The following is a 17,408-nucleotide window of genomic DNA, read 5'->3' as shown; positions in this document are numbered from 1 at the left end:
TAGTCTGTTATTGTGCTGGTAAAGAGTCATTATTAGATTCAAATTCATGTTATTTTGAGTCAAACACATGTATTTCTTAGGACATTTCTTTTAAAGCTGTGTGCAACTGAAAACGTTTAAAACTCTATGGTAATACAGTGGATACAGGTGAGGCGAGGTCTGAGACGCATCAGAAGAGATCAATGTTTACAATACAAATCAGGGCTGCCCGGGATGGAAGGAAGGATGATGGATGGATGGACAGACAGACAAAACGACAGAGACGATGATGGATGGATGGATGGTCAGAAAAAATTATAGACAGACAGACGATGGACAGACAAAACAATAGAGACGATGGATGGATGGATGGACAGACAAAGTGATGGATGGATGGATAAAGGGACAGAAAATGGATGGATGGATGGATGGACAGACAAAGTGATGGATGGATGGATAAAGGGACAGACAAAACAATAGATGGATGGACAGATGGGCAGACAAAAAGAACAGAGACAATGGATGGAAGTATAGATGGATGGATGGATGAACAAACAAAACGATGGATGGATGGATGAACAAAACAATAGCTGGATAGATAGACAGAAAAACGAATGACAGGCAATGACAGACAATGGATGGAGGTATAGATGAATAGTTGGATGGATGGATGGATGGATGGATGGATGGATGGATGGATGGATGGATGGATGGACAGAAAAAAATTATAGACAGACAGATGATGGATGAAGGTAAGGATGGATGGACAAAACAACAGAGATGATGGATGTATGGACGGATAGACGAATCCATGGATGGAAGGATGGATAAAGGGACAGAAAACGGATGGATGGATGGATGGATGGATGGATGGATGGATGGATGGACAGACAAAACAATAGATGGATGGACAGATAGGGAGAAAAAATGACAGAGACAATGGATGGAAGTATAGATGGATGGATGGATGGATGAACAGACAAAGTGATGGATGGATGGATGGATGAACAAAACAATGTCAATTGTTTTTTCTGTCTTTCTATCCAGCCAGAGACAATGGATGGAGGTATAGATGGATGAATGGATGGATGGATGGATGGATGGATGAACAAAACAATAGCTGGATAGATAGACAGAAAAATGAATGACAGGCAATGACAGACAATGGATGGAGGTATAGATGAATAGATGGATGGATGGATGGATGGATGGATGGATGGATGGATGGATGGATGGATGGATGGATGGATGGACGGACGGACAGAGAAAAATTATAGACAGACAGATGATGGATGAAGGTATGGATGGATGGACAAAACAAAAGAGATGATGGATGTATGGACGGATAGACGAATCCATGGATGGAAGGATGGATAAAGGGACAGAAAATGGATGGATGGATGGATGGATGGATGGATGAACAAAACAATGGCTGGATAGAAAGACAGAAAAAACAATTGACAGAGACAATGGATGGATGGAGGTATAGATGGATGGATGGATGGATGGATGGATGGAGGTATAGATGGATGGATGGATGAACAGACAAAGCGATGGATGGATGGATGAACAAAACAATGGCTGGATAGACAGAAAAACGATTGACAGAGAGACAATGGATGGAGGTATAGATGGATGGATGGATGAACAAAGCGATGGATGGATGGATGAACAAAACAATGGCTGGATAGACAGAAAAACGATTGACAGAGACAATGGATGGAGGTATAGATGGATGGATGGAGGTATAGATGGATGGATGGATGGATGAACAGAAAGCGATGGATGGATGAACAAAACAATGGCTGGATAGACAGAAAAACGATTGAAAGAGAGACAATGGATGGCAGTATAGATGGATGGATGGATGGATGGATGGATGAAAAGGACAAAGCGATGGATGGATGGATAAACAAAACAATGGCTGGATAGATACAGAAAAACGATTGACAGACAGACAATGGATGGAGGTATAGATGGATGGATGGATGGAGGTATAGATGGATGGATGGATGGATGAACAAAGCGATGGATGGATGGATGGATGAACAAAACAATGGCTGGATAGACAGAAAAACGACTGACAGAGACAATGGATGGAGGTATGGATGGATGGATGGATGGATGAAAAGGACAAAGCGATGGATGGATGGATAAACAAAACAATGGCTGGATAGATACAGAAAAACGATTGACAGAGAGACTATGGATGGAGGTATGGATGGATGGATGGAGGTATAGATGGATGGATGGATGAACAAAGCGATGGATGGATGGATGAACAAAACAATGGCTGGATAGACAGAAAAACGATTGACAGAGACAATGGATGGAGGTATAGATGGATGGATGGATGAACAAAGCGATGGATGGATGGATGAACAAAACAATGGCTGGATAGACAGAAAAACGATTGACAGAGAGACTATGGATGGAGGTATAGATGGATGGATGGATGAACAAAGCGATGGATGGATGGATGAACAAAACAATGGCTGGATAGACAGAAAAACGATTGACAGAGACAATGGATGGAGGTATAGATGGATGGATGGATGGACAGACAAAGCGATGGATGGATGGATGGATGGATGGATAAACAAAACAATGGCTGGATAGATACAGAAAAACGATTGACAGAGAGACAATGGATGGAAGTATTGATGGATGGATGGATGGATGAACCGACAAAGTGATGGATGGATGGATGGATGGATGGATGAACAAAACAATGACTGGATGGATGGATGGATGGACGGATGGATGGATGAACCGACAAAGTGATGGATGGATGGATGAACAAAACAATGGCTGGATAGAAAGACAGAAAAACAATTGACAGAGACAATGGATGGATGTATGGATGGATGGATGAACAAAACAATGGCTGGATAGAGACATATAGAGACAATGGATGGAGGTATAGATGGATGGATGGATGGATGGATGGATGAACAAAACAATGGCTGGATAGATAGAGACAGATAGAGACATTGGATGGAGGTATAGATGGATGAAGGTATGGATGGATGGACAAAAAAGAGACGATGGATGAATTGATGGCCGGACGGATAGATGAGTAGACAGATGGATGGATGGATGGATGGATGGATGACAGACAGACAGACAGACAGACAGACAGACAGACAGACAGACAGACAGACAGACAGACAGATAGATAGACAGACAGACAGACAGACAGACAGACAGACAGATAGATAGATAGATAGATAGATAGATAGATAGATAGATAGATAGATAGATAGATAGATAGATAGATAGATAGATAGATAGATAGATAGATAGATAGATATGGATATTTCAATATATTGTGCAGCTCTACTACAAATGCATTTTTTAACCACTTTGGAATGTCAAACTAGCTACCAAACACACATGATGTTCAGCCACACATGAACAGAGCACTGAAGTACCGATGTATCCATAAGTGTGTTTCCCTTTGGTGCTCCTGCCGACGTCACAGACGGCGCGGATGTTCTTCTCCTCGAACCCACACTCGTTGTTCAGGATGGTGATGCAGTCTCTCTCCACCACGAAGGTCAGCGCCGGCTGCTCTCCTCCGTCAGGATAGCTGTTATCATCAGCGTTCTGCACACAAACACAGCCGAGATCAGCAAACGCTCAGAGCCGCGAGTGTCAGATCCAGAAGAAGCGGCTCACACCTGAATGAGCTCCAGGACGAAGTGTGTGTCTTTGCTGTAGAGCTCAGTGGAAAGACGCTCCAGACTCCGGCCCAGTCTCGCCTGCTGCTTCTTCATCAAGTTCTGACCCTCCTCGTTCAGCTCCACGCCAATGCCGAACTCCGTTTTCCTGCAAAAGCAACAGCATTAGCATCACGAGTGAGATACACCAGAGCTTCTGCAGTGGAACCAAGATCTGAATGAACCTGATGTCCTCTATGATGGCTCTGTGCTGATCCAGCTCGTCCTCCTCTTCCTCCTTTGGTTTATCTGCAGCAGTGGAGTCTTCTCTGTCCTCCTCCTCCTCCTCCTCACTGCTGTCCGTCTCTTCATTGTGCTCAGACACCAGCTCGTACATCTGCTCCTCTTCATCATCATCATCATCATCATCATCCTCTTCACTGTCTGACATTTCAGAAATAAAAAAGTACTTTAAAAGGGCCATAGCTTTACACGCATTTTTATCACACTTTTTATTGTTCTTTTATTTTATTTTAAACCAGATTTTTCTACAAGTTTTATTATTTTACCTAATTTTTAAGCCATATATTTCCACACATTTATCATTTTATTTTTATTGCTCTTTTATTTCATTTCTAGCCATGTCTACACATTTTTACGTTTTTACTTCATTTTTATTGTCATTTTAAACCATTTTTTTTTTACACATTTTATGACTTTATTGTTATTTTATTTAATTCTAAGCTATATTTCTACATATTTTTATCGCTTTTTATTGATCATTTCATTTTAAGCCATTTTTTTACACATTTTAATCACTTTCTAATTGTAAGCAATTGTCTACACATTTTTATTACTTAATCTTTATTAGTCTTAAACTAAATTTTTCTACACATTTTAAACACTTTTATAGTGCTTTTATTTTATTTTAAATCATATTTTTCTACACATTTTATAACTTTTTATTGTTATTTTATTTAATTCTAAACTATATTTCTACACATTTTTATTGTTCATTTCAAGCCATTTTTTTACACATTTTAATCACTTTTTAATTGTAATTTTATTTAATTTCAAGCCATATGCCTACACATTTTTGCACATTTTTATTACTTAATTTTTATTATTATTTTATTTCATTTCAAACAACATTTTTCTATAAATGTTTATCACTTTTTATTGTTCTTTTAAGTCTTAAACTACATTTTTCTACACATTTCAAACACTTTTATAGTTCTTTTATTTCATTTTAAACCATATTTTTCTACACATTTGATCACTTTTTATTGTTATTTTAATTAATTCTAAACTATATATAAACAATTTTTATCTCTTTTTATTGTCCATTTATTTAATTATTATTATTTTATTTTTTTTACAAATTTTAATCACTTTTTAATTATTTTATTTCATTTCAAGCCATATTTTTCTACACATTTTATTGTTCTTTTATTTAATTCTTAAACTACATTTTTGTCACTTTTTAATTGTTATTTTATATCATTTTAAGTCACTTTTTCACTTTTATTACCTATTTTTTATGGTTCTTTTCTTTCATTTCAAGTTTCCGGTCTGACGCATTCGCATGCGTATGAATGGAAGTCAATGTAAGGAAATGTGTAGTGTGATCGCCCCCTTAAATGACAGAAGTTCTGAATTCTTGATTCAATTTTTGTAACTGCACAGACGTGAAATAGCTGCAGGTTTATCTGAAATGTTTCCGAAATATTACAAACATTATAATTAACTGAACATCAAAGTGCAATAATAGATGCCTGAGAGCAGCAGCGTACACAGGTAATCATGCGGAAAGATGACAGACGAGAGATGTTGAATGTGGATCGCTCACCCTGCTGACGGGCTCCTCTGGGGCTGCCGGAGGAAGTGCTGAGCGCCGTTTCCTCCTCATTGTCCATCTCATTCAGACTCAACACTGAAGACATGTCGCTCATGGAGTCTTCCACCACAAACTGCAGAGATTGTAAGGAGTTTGATGAATAACATTTTCTCATTCAGTTACTTCACATGATTCAGCAACACTATTCAGGAGCAAAAACACAATTATATAGTTGTGCTGCATTGATTTTGCATCGTCTGCAGGTTATCATTTAGGCTGCATGATATACCGCAGTACTTCCACCTATGTCACCTTTCCAACGTGATTACGTAAGATGAGCATTTGTGGTTAAAAAGTATATAATTTTTATATTTTTTAGAAAATGTCCGATGGTTTCTCTAGATAAGACTCTTATTCCTCGTCTGGGATCATGTAGAGCTCTTTGAAGCTGCACTGAAACTGACATTTGGACCCAATTTTAATTCTGAAGTGAACTAATCCTTTAAGTCATATTTCAGTGCTGGAAACGAGATAAAGAAACTAGAAGTGAACTCAGACCTTCTTGACCGGTGAGGGCGCTTCAGGACGAACCGGAGAAACTAGTTTGCTGTTGAAGTCTCCTCTCCACTCGGTTATACCCAGCAGGAGGCCCATCTGATGCAGTTTGTTCAGGTATCGTGTGTTTGAACGGGCAGCGTCCAGCAGGAGTGTTTTAGATTTGGCCTGACCGAGCACTTTAGAGAGCGGCTCCAAAAACACCTGCACAGATATAATCACAAACACCAAAGCATAAAAAGACATGCAGACGCTGCTGAAGCTCACAATAAAGAAACAGATCGTGGAAAGTAAGATTGCATTAGTTAATATTAGCTGTGAACATGAACATAAGTTAATGCATTAAATAATGTTAACAAATGAAATCTTATTGTAAAGTGTTATCGTTTTTGGGTGAGCTACTGCTTTAAGACCAACCTTTGAAGATATACTAAGAGAGGCCTGACAAAGTCTTAGTATTAATAATCAGAATAAACAATTCTATGTAGTGAATTGCAACTCATTTATAGCCAAGCAACAAATAAATTAGACTCTCAAACTGGCGAATGTCAGCCTGAGGTTAATCATGAAGCAAATATCCAGCAGGGAGAGTGAAATCTTGGTGTACATGGTTGTGTCATCATGGGAATGAAGCAGCAGCACCAGAGGCGTTCGAGACTAATGATGTGACAGGAGACTGAACCTCTAACCCCCGAAGAATGACACTCGGCAATGGTTGTCATGACAACAACCTAGATACAGGACTTTTTCCCGTCTCGAGAGCCTCTGGTACCCACCCACCTGCTGCCAAGACGTCTCGTCTCAGCAGCTAAACTTCCTTGAACCCTCAGAGTAATGATGGGAAAATGACCCTCGCCTATTAATATTTGACTAATACTACTGATCTCACCCCTACACTGCAAAAAAATGATTTTCTTACCCAATATAATTATTTACAGTACAAAGATACATTTACTGGAGAATCAAAATTACTTAAGATATTAAGTCTTGTTTTCTGAAATGAAATATCAAAATAAACTGAGTTTAAAAATATCAGTAACTCTTAAAATTAAATTATTATGAAAGTATTTCTAATGCATTAATTGTGCCTTGTAATGCAGATTATAATGCATTGTATGATCTCATGAATAATTGTAACCGATAATACTAATCTATTAATTGAACACACCTTTAGAAAGTATAATGCAATAAAAGACATGAAAAACAACCAATTGATGAGATAAATGAGAAGATATAATGCATTATTACTAGAGATGCACTGATATATCGGCCGATAATCGGTACTGGCCGATAAAAAATAATTTTCACACTATCGTTTATCGGCCGATGTATCCTGTCAATCAAAAGTGGACGGAATATGCACTGAATTTGTGCTTTGTGTAAAGAAAATGCTAAGAAACCAGTTTGATGTTCAATATTAATAGTAATTATATGAATTAATAACATTCAGAAAGTTAAGAAATATTAATTTAATCTTCAGAATTTCGTTAATGTGTTAATATTAATGTGAGTTATGTGTTTGTTTATAACTGATACCAGTTACTCTGAAACAAGCTGATGAAATGGAGAGAATAAAGTTTTTATTTGCATTTCTTTCCAAATATAACAATTAAAATATAATGATTAATTATTAATTATAATCAGTATTGTTTTGTAGTGTTGTATTGTTATCGGCATAATCAACTATCGGTGGAGAAATTAAGTATCATGCATTTCTAATTATAGTGTATTATAAGGTATATGAATACCTTTATAATTCATAATACATAAAGCTTTATGTAAAGTGTTACCAAAATGTATCCAATGGGCTAAAAAAATAATGTATTTAAAGGGAAAATTTATAAAATATATATTTTCTGACCCCATTGGCAAATATTTGTAATTGTTTTAAGCATAAAGTCAAATAATTTTAATTCTCAAGTTAATGTATATTAATCTTAATGTATCTGTTTAGATATTTGTACTGAAAAGAAGACAAAAATACTTGTTTTCATTTTTTTGCAGTGCGCAGTGAAAGTTGGTTTCTGTCCGAATGTAACTGGAGACTCTGTACCTGCTGCAGCAGTTCCTTGCAAATTCTCGTGGGCATCTGCGTGATGCACTCGAGCACAAACCGAGCCACGCCGCCGTACGAGTATCCATCTTCCCCGAGCCTTATTGCTGTTCCCAACAGAGAATGCAAACATGACATATGGCCAACATTAATTCATTGGGAGAGATCATGTGTTTATGCACAAGATAAACAAACCAGTTCGGTACAACGCGTGAGTGACTAATTAAGCTAGCCAAGACATGACAAAGTGTGCCGACACTTTCTGAGTGAGAAAAGCACCTCCTACCTTCCTGTGCAACTGCTACATTCAGCGCACTCTCCATGTGATTGGCCAGGAGCGCCGTGGGCGTGTTCGGTATCCCATCAGCCACCACAATGGAGACCAGGTGACCGGCGGTGCCGACCGGATCCAGAGCCTGTGCCGCCTCTGAGAAGTGCTTGTCACCCGTGTCGGCGGTGACTCTCAGTAAGACGCCGGGAGAAACCTCGAGAGCCAGCAGCTCCGTCTTACCTGGATAAATGACATTCGTAATGAGAACCAAACGCAAGGGTTGAATATTGAAATATATGTGTGCTGCTTGTGTTGAAATAAAGCAAAACCAGACAATACTGTCTAAAATTTAGCACAAAACTTTAACTTCTTAATTATTGAACTGTTGTATGAAATAAACATTGCATTTGCAATTGTGCTGATATTCGGGAAAAATACGATATTATAATAATAATAATAATAATAATAATAATAACTTTATTTTTATATAGCGTCTTTAAAGTAATATTATATTATAGTAATATAATATACGGGGTATAATGGGTATAATATTACCCCATATTATTATCGATATTACGATATTAATACAATATTATGATATTATTGAAGATGATACATATTGAAAATCTATGGAAGCTTGTTTCTGCCATGGAATAAACAATAAAAATGTAATTTCTACTTTTTATCTCAGAACTCTCTGATTTTTTTTTTGCAATTGTGAGTTTATATCTTGCAATTCAGACTTAACTTGCAATTGTAAGTTCATATCTCACAATTGTGAGACAAAAAGTGGCAATTAACTTTTTTATTCTGTGGAGGAAACGAGTTTCCATAGGTGTGCAATTTCACCTATTCAAAAAAAAAAAAAAAAAAAGGTGTTAATTTCATTAACGAAATCTATGTTGAAAAATTTTGGTTGGCAACTTTTTTTTCATGACTAAGATCAAAAAAGATAAGACTGAAATGTGGTTAAAAAAAATAAAAACTTGACCAAAATCGCTCTTTGTTTTTGTCAAATAAAAGGAGACGACAAAGCATTACAGACTTCAAAGGTTGCCAGATTTCAAGAATTTAAATCCCCCAATCAGAGCTTTTCCGCTAACAGAACACGTTTTCTCCCTGTTTTACATACAGTGCATTCGGAAAGTATTCACAGCGCTTCACTTTTCCACATTTTATTATGTTACAGCCTTATTCCAAAATGCAAATTCATTATTTTCCACAAAATTCTACAAACAATACCCCATAATGACAACGTGAAAGAAGTTTGTTTGAAATCTTTGCAAATTTATTAACTTCTCCACAATGACTTCTGCCGTTTTAAATGCACGAGCGCTTAAATTAGAACAGATTCTGATTGGCTGTTAGTGTTTTATTGTTCAACAGATGGAAAAAAATCATTCTGAAAGTGATCCCAACGATATATCGTTATCGTAATAGCTGTGGTGTGGACAGTGCTATTCTTTTATATTTAGAACGATTTTTAGAACTGTATCGTTATCTTTATAGTTATCGTTTTTGGTGTGAACGGGCCTTAACCCTCTGGAGTCTGAGGCTGATTTGGGGCTTGGGGAAGTTTTGGCATGCCCTGACATTATTGCTTTTTTCAGTTGTTCATAAACATATAAATGACAAAAGTGTCATTACACTGTATTCAGCACAAACTAGGCTACCATAATATGTGAAGAACATATATGTACATGTTTGTGTTTTTGAAGGAATAATGTTTATGCGTGGTTATTGAAAAAAACAAAAAACTTAAGTCACTGAAATAAGGCCAAAAAAAGTAGATTAAATCTGTGTTCACAAACCTTCTGGGTATTGGAGGTTGTAGACTAGAGTTTTTGCTTCATAATTATGTAAAAATGATGCTGCCTACTCCTTCATATAAAACAATATATTGATTTAGTTTTTGTAAGACACTTTTTGTCAAGAAACACAATATGCGTGGAGGCGTGAATGATCATGAATAATGGACCATTTACACCTGAGAATACAAAAGAATTGCATAATAATGACCTGAAATGACTTGCATATTAATGAGGCCTTTCAGCCAGGTAGGCTGTGAAAAAAACCCTCTGTAATCATGTTTCAGCTCATCATAAACAGCAATACTGTGAAATATTATTATAATTTAAAATAATGGTATAAAATATAATGTATTTCTGTGATGCAAAGTGTCTGAACAATTAAGTAACCTCTATGGCATTTCATATAGGCTTTTAGCTTAAAAGCATGCACATTTGGAGAAATATTGATGGATTCTTATATATATTTATTCAATTTTCTATACTGAGAAGTAACATTTATTGTCATCACTATGGGTGCTTCTCAATATCCCTCCTCGTCTCCTCGCTCCTCCGCCCTCCATCCTATGACCCAGAAAACGATCGAGCTCAGCCATCTTGAAGGACATCTCAATTCTCTAATTGCACCGCGAGTAGGTGTGGATCGAGGAGTGTAGAAGCTTCCTGAGGAGTCATGAGTGAGGATACACTGGTGCATCCTTTGCGGAAGTCTTTCTCATTGAGAAACGTGACGCACGCATAAATTCTCCTCCCCCTTCTTATCTTTCACAATAATTTAAATGTATGCTTTACTTTTACAGATTAAATAAACTTTATATCTCATATAATTCAACTAGGCATCTTGCTTTATTAATATTTATTATATTTTTTTAAATAACCAAACTTTAACAACATATGGGTAGATCCCTCGAGCGCAGCTGATGACGCTTTGAAGTGACGCTAAAGGGAGCGAGGATTTATCATCATTTCACTTGATTCAATTCCTCCGTCCTCTCGTCTTATCCTTGCGTCCTTCCCTGGCATCCTGGAGGGGTGGAGCTAAGACGCGAGGAAAGGAAGCAAGGAAAGGAAACGAGGATGCACAAATAAGAATTGAGAAGCACCCTATGAGTGCTGGATACTGTGTTTTCAATTCATACTTGCAGCCAGAGGGCGCTCTCTGTGCACATTTAGTCCACAAATTATTCTAAAGAAGAGGACATTTCAGGAATGGTGTTTTTAATTCATACTTGCAGCCGGAGGGCGCTCTCTGTACACCTTTAGGCCACAAATTCATATAAAGAAGAAAAGGAACTAGGAACTAATGGCATGTCTTCTAGAGATCACTAACCATGGCTTTACCATCCAGATAAACACTTTTCAAGACAATAAATACACGATTGAGACGATGTATGCAAGTATTGCCTCTGAATTTGCGTCTGAATAGCGCTGGCTCCGTGGGCGTGGCCGCATTAGCGGGTAATGAGCTGAATCACGGACTTCTGACATGGCTCTCTTTTCATACAGATTACATAAACACAGAATGTTTGTTTTCGATTTGACTTGCACGATTTAAAACCTGACATTTCAACATTTCTTTAGACATAAGTGTCATTTTTTTGTTATTAGTATTCATAAGTTACAGTTCATTTTCTGAGAACTATCAGATTGGACTTCCTTCAGAGGGAGACGAGAGATCACGCATCATATGTTAGTTTAATTTATTTTACAAAAAGCACAACATTGTGTTTTTACTCGTGAGTGTACACAAATAAAAGAAGACATTCTATAGTTTCAATTGATATATTACTTATGTCTCTATGACAAGAAATGATGGAGTATTTTAAGTCTGTTTTGCTGCAATGTGAAAAAAAATCCTGCAAAACGCGCCGGCGCATTTTCGGACCTCAGAGTGTTAAGACTAATAAGCATTTTTGTCTGAAGATGAAGACTAAGACAAAATCAAAAGTGGTTGTCAAAATTAACACTGTTATCAATATGTATTGTCTGTGATAATATCATAATTGTTGTTTTAACTGGGGATGTCCAGATCCGATCATGTGATCGGAAATCGGGCCCGATCACGTGGTTTCAGACTCGATCGGAATCGGATGTTACCTCCCAATCAGGACTCGGATATATATGTATTAGGGGTGCAACGGTTCTCAGTAAAAAAATCGAACCGTACCGTATGGTTTGTTTAAAATAGCAACGTGGAAAACAGACAGACAGAGTTCAAATAATGTACGTTTCAGTCGATGGATGCGCAAAACGTTACAACAACGATAATCAAAAAGCGTGGACAAAACAGTCACTCTTTGTAAACTGTTAACTGCGAGTGCCGTCTGCTCTCATGTCCAGTCATTTACACAGTCATCACCCGGGTGTTGATACAGGTGAGACCTGAACAGCACACGTTGCTATCTGTGTTTAAACTAACTCATTTAAGCCTTGCTGATTCAAACCTTCAAGAACAAGACGCGAAAGAGAACTCGCGCGCTGTGAGAAGATTTGTGTGCGCTCATCCGAAGCGCGCACACGCCTATTCCAGTCAGCGCGCAAATACTGAGTTCTCTTTCACGTCTTGTGCTTCAGCGGACGAATTCATACAAAATTATATAAAAATGCCCATCCTAGCGAGTATCTTAGCAAACATAGTCGGTTATGTCTTAAGTGAACGTATATTAGTCGAGAAAGACAGCGCATGTGTAACAGTATATGTACTGGATTGTGCATGTCTTAAAGGGAGAAAAACTATTCCTGCTGCCTTTTTTTAATGTTAAAAAAAACATCAAATAACAAAGAAATCACTTACTGCTCTTGACTGAATAGTTTTTGTAACTTCAATAATGATTAATCTTTATTTATTTTATACAGTAAAGATAATATGCAGTGATATTTTATATTTGATTACTTTATCCATTTTCTGTATGTGAAAACGACTGTTAGATACCTGAAAAACCTGAAAAGCACTGTTCCTGGATCTGTTTTTTCGCTCTTCTTTGTTCTTTTTCATGTATTATAGAAGTATCGGATCGGGACTCGGTATCGGTAGATACTCAAAATCAAATGACTCGGACTCGGACTCAAGGGCAAAAAAAAGTGATCGGGACATCCCTAGTTTTAACGATGTTGGATGATGACATGATGAGTTTTTGTCTTATATATCTATAGCTAAGCAATATCACACAAATAAGAGTGGAATTTTTGAATTTGAATTTTTTTTTTTTGGTATGTACTATAACTATTTATTTCTTTAAGAAACATGCTTCTGGAGAAGCGTCCCACCACAGTATTTGTCGATGAAGTCCTTGAGCGGGCCGTGGTTGGGCTGAAACACCAGCTCCCACTGACTCCATTCCTGCAGATCCTGCAGCAGAGGAGCCGACAGCAGACTCGCGCGCGCTTGATCGCGGCTCACCTCGCCCAGCAAACCCACTGTATCTGCCACACACTCCCTGAAATCACACACACTCAATGATGCCTCCAATCCACACGGTTTCTACTGCTTTTATGAAGCTCAATTTAACACTTCCTTTAATAACTTTTTAAAACTAAGCAAGTCTACTTGAGAAGAAACCTTGATCAAACAACATTAATGTCGTCCATTTACAGGTCATGGATTTTAAGAGAAAAGCAGAGATGCAAACCACCTCACCATGAACTGGCGGGCATCAGAGGACACTCGTAGCGCACGGCGCTGGTGACGGCGTCTCCGCTGAGCTCTTTCTGACGCTGCGTGTAATTCAGAAGACACCCGAGGGGACCGTGACCCAGCTCTCGGCTGTCCTTTATCCCATAATGATTCCTCAGAGCAGCCTCAATGAACGGCAGCTGATGCAGAACAAGAGAACAACAGAGAAAGAAGCGTTTAAACCTGATTTGGTGTTCAGGGTCAAAAATGACCGGCTTTTTAAATAGCTTATATATATATATATATATATATATGCAGTGCTTCCCACACATAGACTTTACTTGGGCGGGCCGCCCATGTATAATAACGGCCGCCCAAGTATATTTGGAGACACATTTTTGCTTTTATTATTTTTATCCTCTTATACCTATATAACTGCGCAAGATAATGAAACCATCTGCGATAAACTAGTCGTTTTATACCTGCTCATTATGTGTGCGTCAGAACTGTTTACTCCCGCTGACATTCCCACAGGCGCTGCATTTTGCAAAGTCACAAGGCGGCGCTGTTGCGTGTTCTACAGGCTCGTGCAACAGCGCTTCAGTCTGCTTCAAAGTGATTCTCAATCAATGAAAAGTGCAAATTTATGCCAAGCGATTACTAATGAACTCAAGTTGATGAATTATTACAATGTCTACTTTATGGCCTTTATATAAAATGTTTTAGACGATTGTAAGAATCTGAAGGATCAGCCTGCAATAGTACAGACATTTCAAAATAAGAGTACCAGTGTATTTCGGGCTTGTTTTTAATTAAAAGTCACACGCCAAGTTGTTTCTTTTTCTTTTGGGCGTTAATAGGTATTTTGGTTACACAATAAATTGTATGTAATTTGATTTCCATTTAATTCATAGTAAATTATTGTAGTCTCTCCCACAGGAAGAAAAGACTAAAAACATTATTTGACACATAAATTATTCATTTTATAAATTTTACTAGTAAAATCTGTGTCCCATTCACTGAGAGAGACACTATATGACAGCAAAGAGAACATAGGAAAAGGTGAACCATTTAAATACTGTAATTTTGCATAATTTACAATGCATAATAATGCATAATATTAGTATGTAATTAAATGTAATATGCTATGTAATAAAAATTAATTTCAATAAATAAAAAAGCCATGGGTAAGAGGAGGATTTTTCGCTCGGCTACCACCACAAGTATATTTCAAACCTGTGGGAAACACTGATATGATATTATTATCAGCAAATATTGGATTCAATCTTTTTATCAACTCGTTTTCTTTCAATTTTTGGAACTGATGGAGCGTAGGCCTCATTGATCTGAGCCAACTTGGTTTTGATTTTTTCAAAAAAAGTCCAAAAAATTATTTTGCAAAATATATATTTTATATAAAATACAAGAAATGTTTAGTTCAGTAAATTTGCTTTAAAAACAATCCAAAATTTGGTATTCCACAGCATTCATGAACCACCGAAAAAAGGTTAACAGGTTAAAGATAAGCACACTTGTTTGTTCTTCTGATTCTGTAAGTAGGAGGCCGTCACGACAATTATTAATCAGTTGTGATCTGTTGCACCGTGCAAAGATCTTCTGACACGTAACATGCACAGACAAGCTGGCAACAAAACTCACTCTGCTGACATCTCCCTCCCCGCACTGTTTGATGAATTCAAACACGTCTTGTCTGCTAGGTCTGAAGCCGTTCGCGCCGGGATCCTGGTTGTCAATGGATACGGCGCCCCCTGCTGCATCCTGCAGGACCTGCGGGAAGAGCAAGACAAACATGCTATGAGAAACCTGATAAATCTTTATAAAAATGAGGTGAAGCAGAAACACACACCTTTTTGTTTTTGACAATGAAATCCAGATAAGTTCCTTGCTGCAGCTGACTGAAGTCTTTGAAGTTGAAGTGCTCTGCAATCCTCTTTTCCAGCACGCGAAGCTGGGCAAGAGTAGGCGTGCTTTTGAAGTTGGCGACACACTCCTGAAAATAGCCGTTCACCTCAGCTATGCAAAAAAGGATCACATCAGAGGTGCAAATTTATACAATGGGCAGTAAAGTATAAGGATGGAGTGTAAACAAACACTGATATGGATTATACACACTTCCAAAGTCATCCTATCCTAGTAAAAGGAGAACCTTGATAATAAGAGAAAAGGTCTGATTTACAGCAAATCACAAGGGTTTTTTCGCAAAACAAAATCCAAGCACCTACGCAAAAGTAAGCGCGATGTGACTTTCAATGTACTACAATTTTATAGAATTAATTGGTAACGCTTCATAATTTTTTATGAGTTCTTCAGAGTTTTTTTTCTGAGCGACACACAAAAATAAAGACTCATAACTCCAAAACTCTAGCAAGGACAGTCAAAAGGTAGGTATCATTTGATAGAACACTTTTTAAATTTTAAGTAAATATAAATTTTTCTGCTGAGAAACAGCTGATAAAAGACAAAAAAATATATAAAAATTGTGGTGATACTTTCCGACATGTGAGCTGCATCTGGTTCAAATTTCGTGTTGATAGCATAAAGTTTAGTTTAATAAACTGTTATTCATTTTTTCCGCAGCCAGGTGGTACCTACGGGCAGTAAACTCAGCACTCGTTAGGAGTTTTTCAAAATGATTAGATGCATTAAAAAGATGCTTTAAAATGATACTGTTGTTAAAATGATGTTATTCCACGTTGGAAACGAACATGGATGGGTCTGGGAACATTGGATACACACTGCATCCCGGAAAGATGAGAGACATGTTTTTAGCCAAGTATGTTATATCATTCCGTGAGTAATATCTTGTGATCAACGCAATATATTATATTGATTTTTCATTCCAATCGTGAGAATCTGCTTTAAATATTGATGTGCCATTTTCTATGATCTGTGCATTTTTCATGAAGTTATGAGCACGTAAAATATACATATTTGTATTCAGTTAGCAGCTGTGCTGTTTTTATTGTAAACGCATATTACTCAGACTCATTAGAGGGTGAAAACAACACAACAGAAGCATGTTGGAGGCTTGATATGAAAGTTTAAAGTCTCTGGTTTTGTATGCAAAAAGAATTTTTGTGCTACCTATATGGATTCAATTTTTATTGGCTCTTAAAGAGAGACACGCAAATGGGAGCGCCGGCGCTCCATCCGGTCTTAAAGGGTTAAAATGAACTAACAACTAAAAATTCTTCTAAGGCATTTTGTTAATTTTAGCTAATGCCAACTATTAAAAACAAAAGAACCTGAACTGACATGAGCTAACAATGAACAGTTTAACAGTATTTTTATTTTCTTTCTTTCTTTCCTTCTTTCATTTCGAACAAAAAATAAACATAAAATAAATAAAGTATAAAAATGCAATAAGTGTGTTACAACATACAGAAGGAAAAAACAATATATATTATAGTGTTAAAGTATAGTTTATTATAGTATATATAGTGTTATAAACAACAACTGCATATGTCAGAAAAGGAGTGGGATTATTAATAACTAATATTATCAGTCAACACTGTAAGAGATGTATTGCTCGTTGTTGGTTAATGCATTAACCAATGCTAACTAATAGGACCTTTTTGTGCTTCTTTTTACACCTAAGCAGAGAATAAA

General features: G+C 37.1%; 1 protein-coding gene across 7 annotated transcripts in view; it reads right to left on the bottom strand.

Annotated features, from left to right (window-relative positions):
* The window catches only part of wu:fj29h11 (uncharacterized), a 61,417-nt gene that overhangs the window by 32,466 nt on the left and 11,543 nt on the right, over window positions 1-17,408 (bottom strand). For all 7 annotated transcript variants that reach the window (XM_067368998.1, XM_067369000.1, XM_067369001.1 and 4 more), the window contains 11 exons: window positions 15,646-15,812; window positions 15,438-15,566; window positions 13,803-13,978; window positions 13,433-13,602; window positions 8,373-8,597; window positions 8,087-8,193; window positions 6,037-6,237; window positions 5,491-5,611; window positions 3,887-4,085; window positions 3,663-3,810; window positions 3,414-3,588 (listed from right to left, as the gene is read on the bottom strand). In XM_067368998.1, the coding sequence (XP_067225099.1) occupies window positions 3,414-3,588; window positions 3,663-3,810; window positions 3,887-4,085; window positions 5,491-5,611; window positions 6,037-6,237; window positions 8,087-8,193; window positions 8,373-8,597; window positions 13,433-13,602; window positions 13,803-13,978; window positions 15,438-15,566; window positions 15,646-15,812 (1,818 nt within the window). The remainder of the gene's footprint in view (window positions 1-3,413; window positions 3,589-3,662; window positions 3,811-3,886; window positions 4,086-5,490; window positions 5,612-6,036; window positions 6,238-8,086; window positions 8,194-8,372; window positions 8,598-13,432; window positions 13,603-13,802; window positions 13,979-15,437; window positions 15,567-15,645; window positions 15,813-17,408) is intronic.

Source organism: Chanodichthys erythropterus, chromosome 19, assembly GCF_024489055.1.
Source record: "Chanodichthys erythropterus isolate Z2021 chromosome 19, ASM2448905v1, whole genome shotgun sequence".
NCBI classification, from domain to species: Eukaryota; Metazoa; Chordata; class Actinopteri; order Cypriniformes; family Xenocyprididae; genus Chanodichthys; species Chanodichthys erythropterus.
This window is presented reverse-complemented; position numbering and strand designations above follow the sequence as displayed.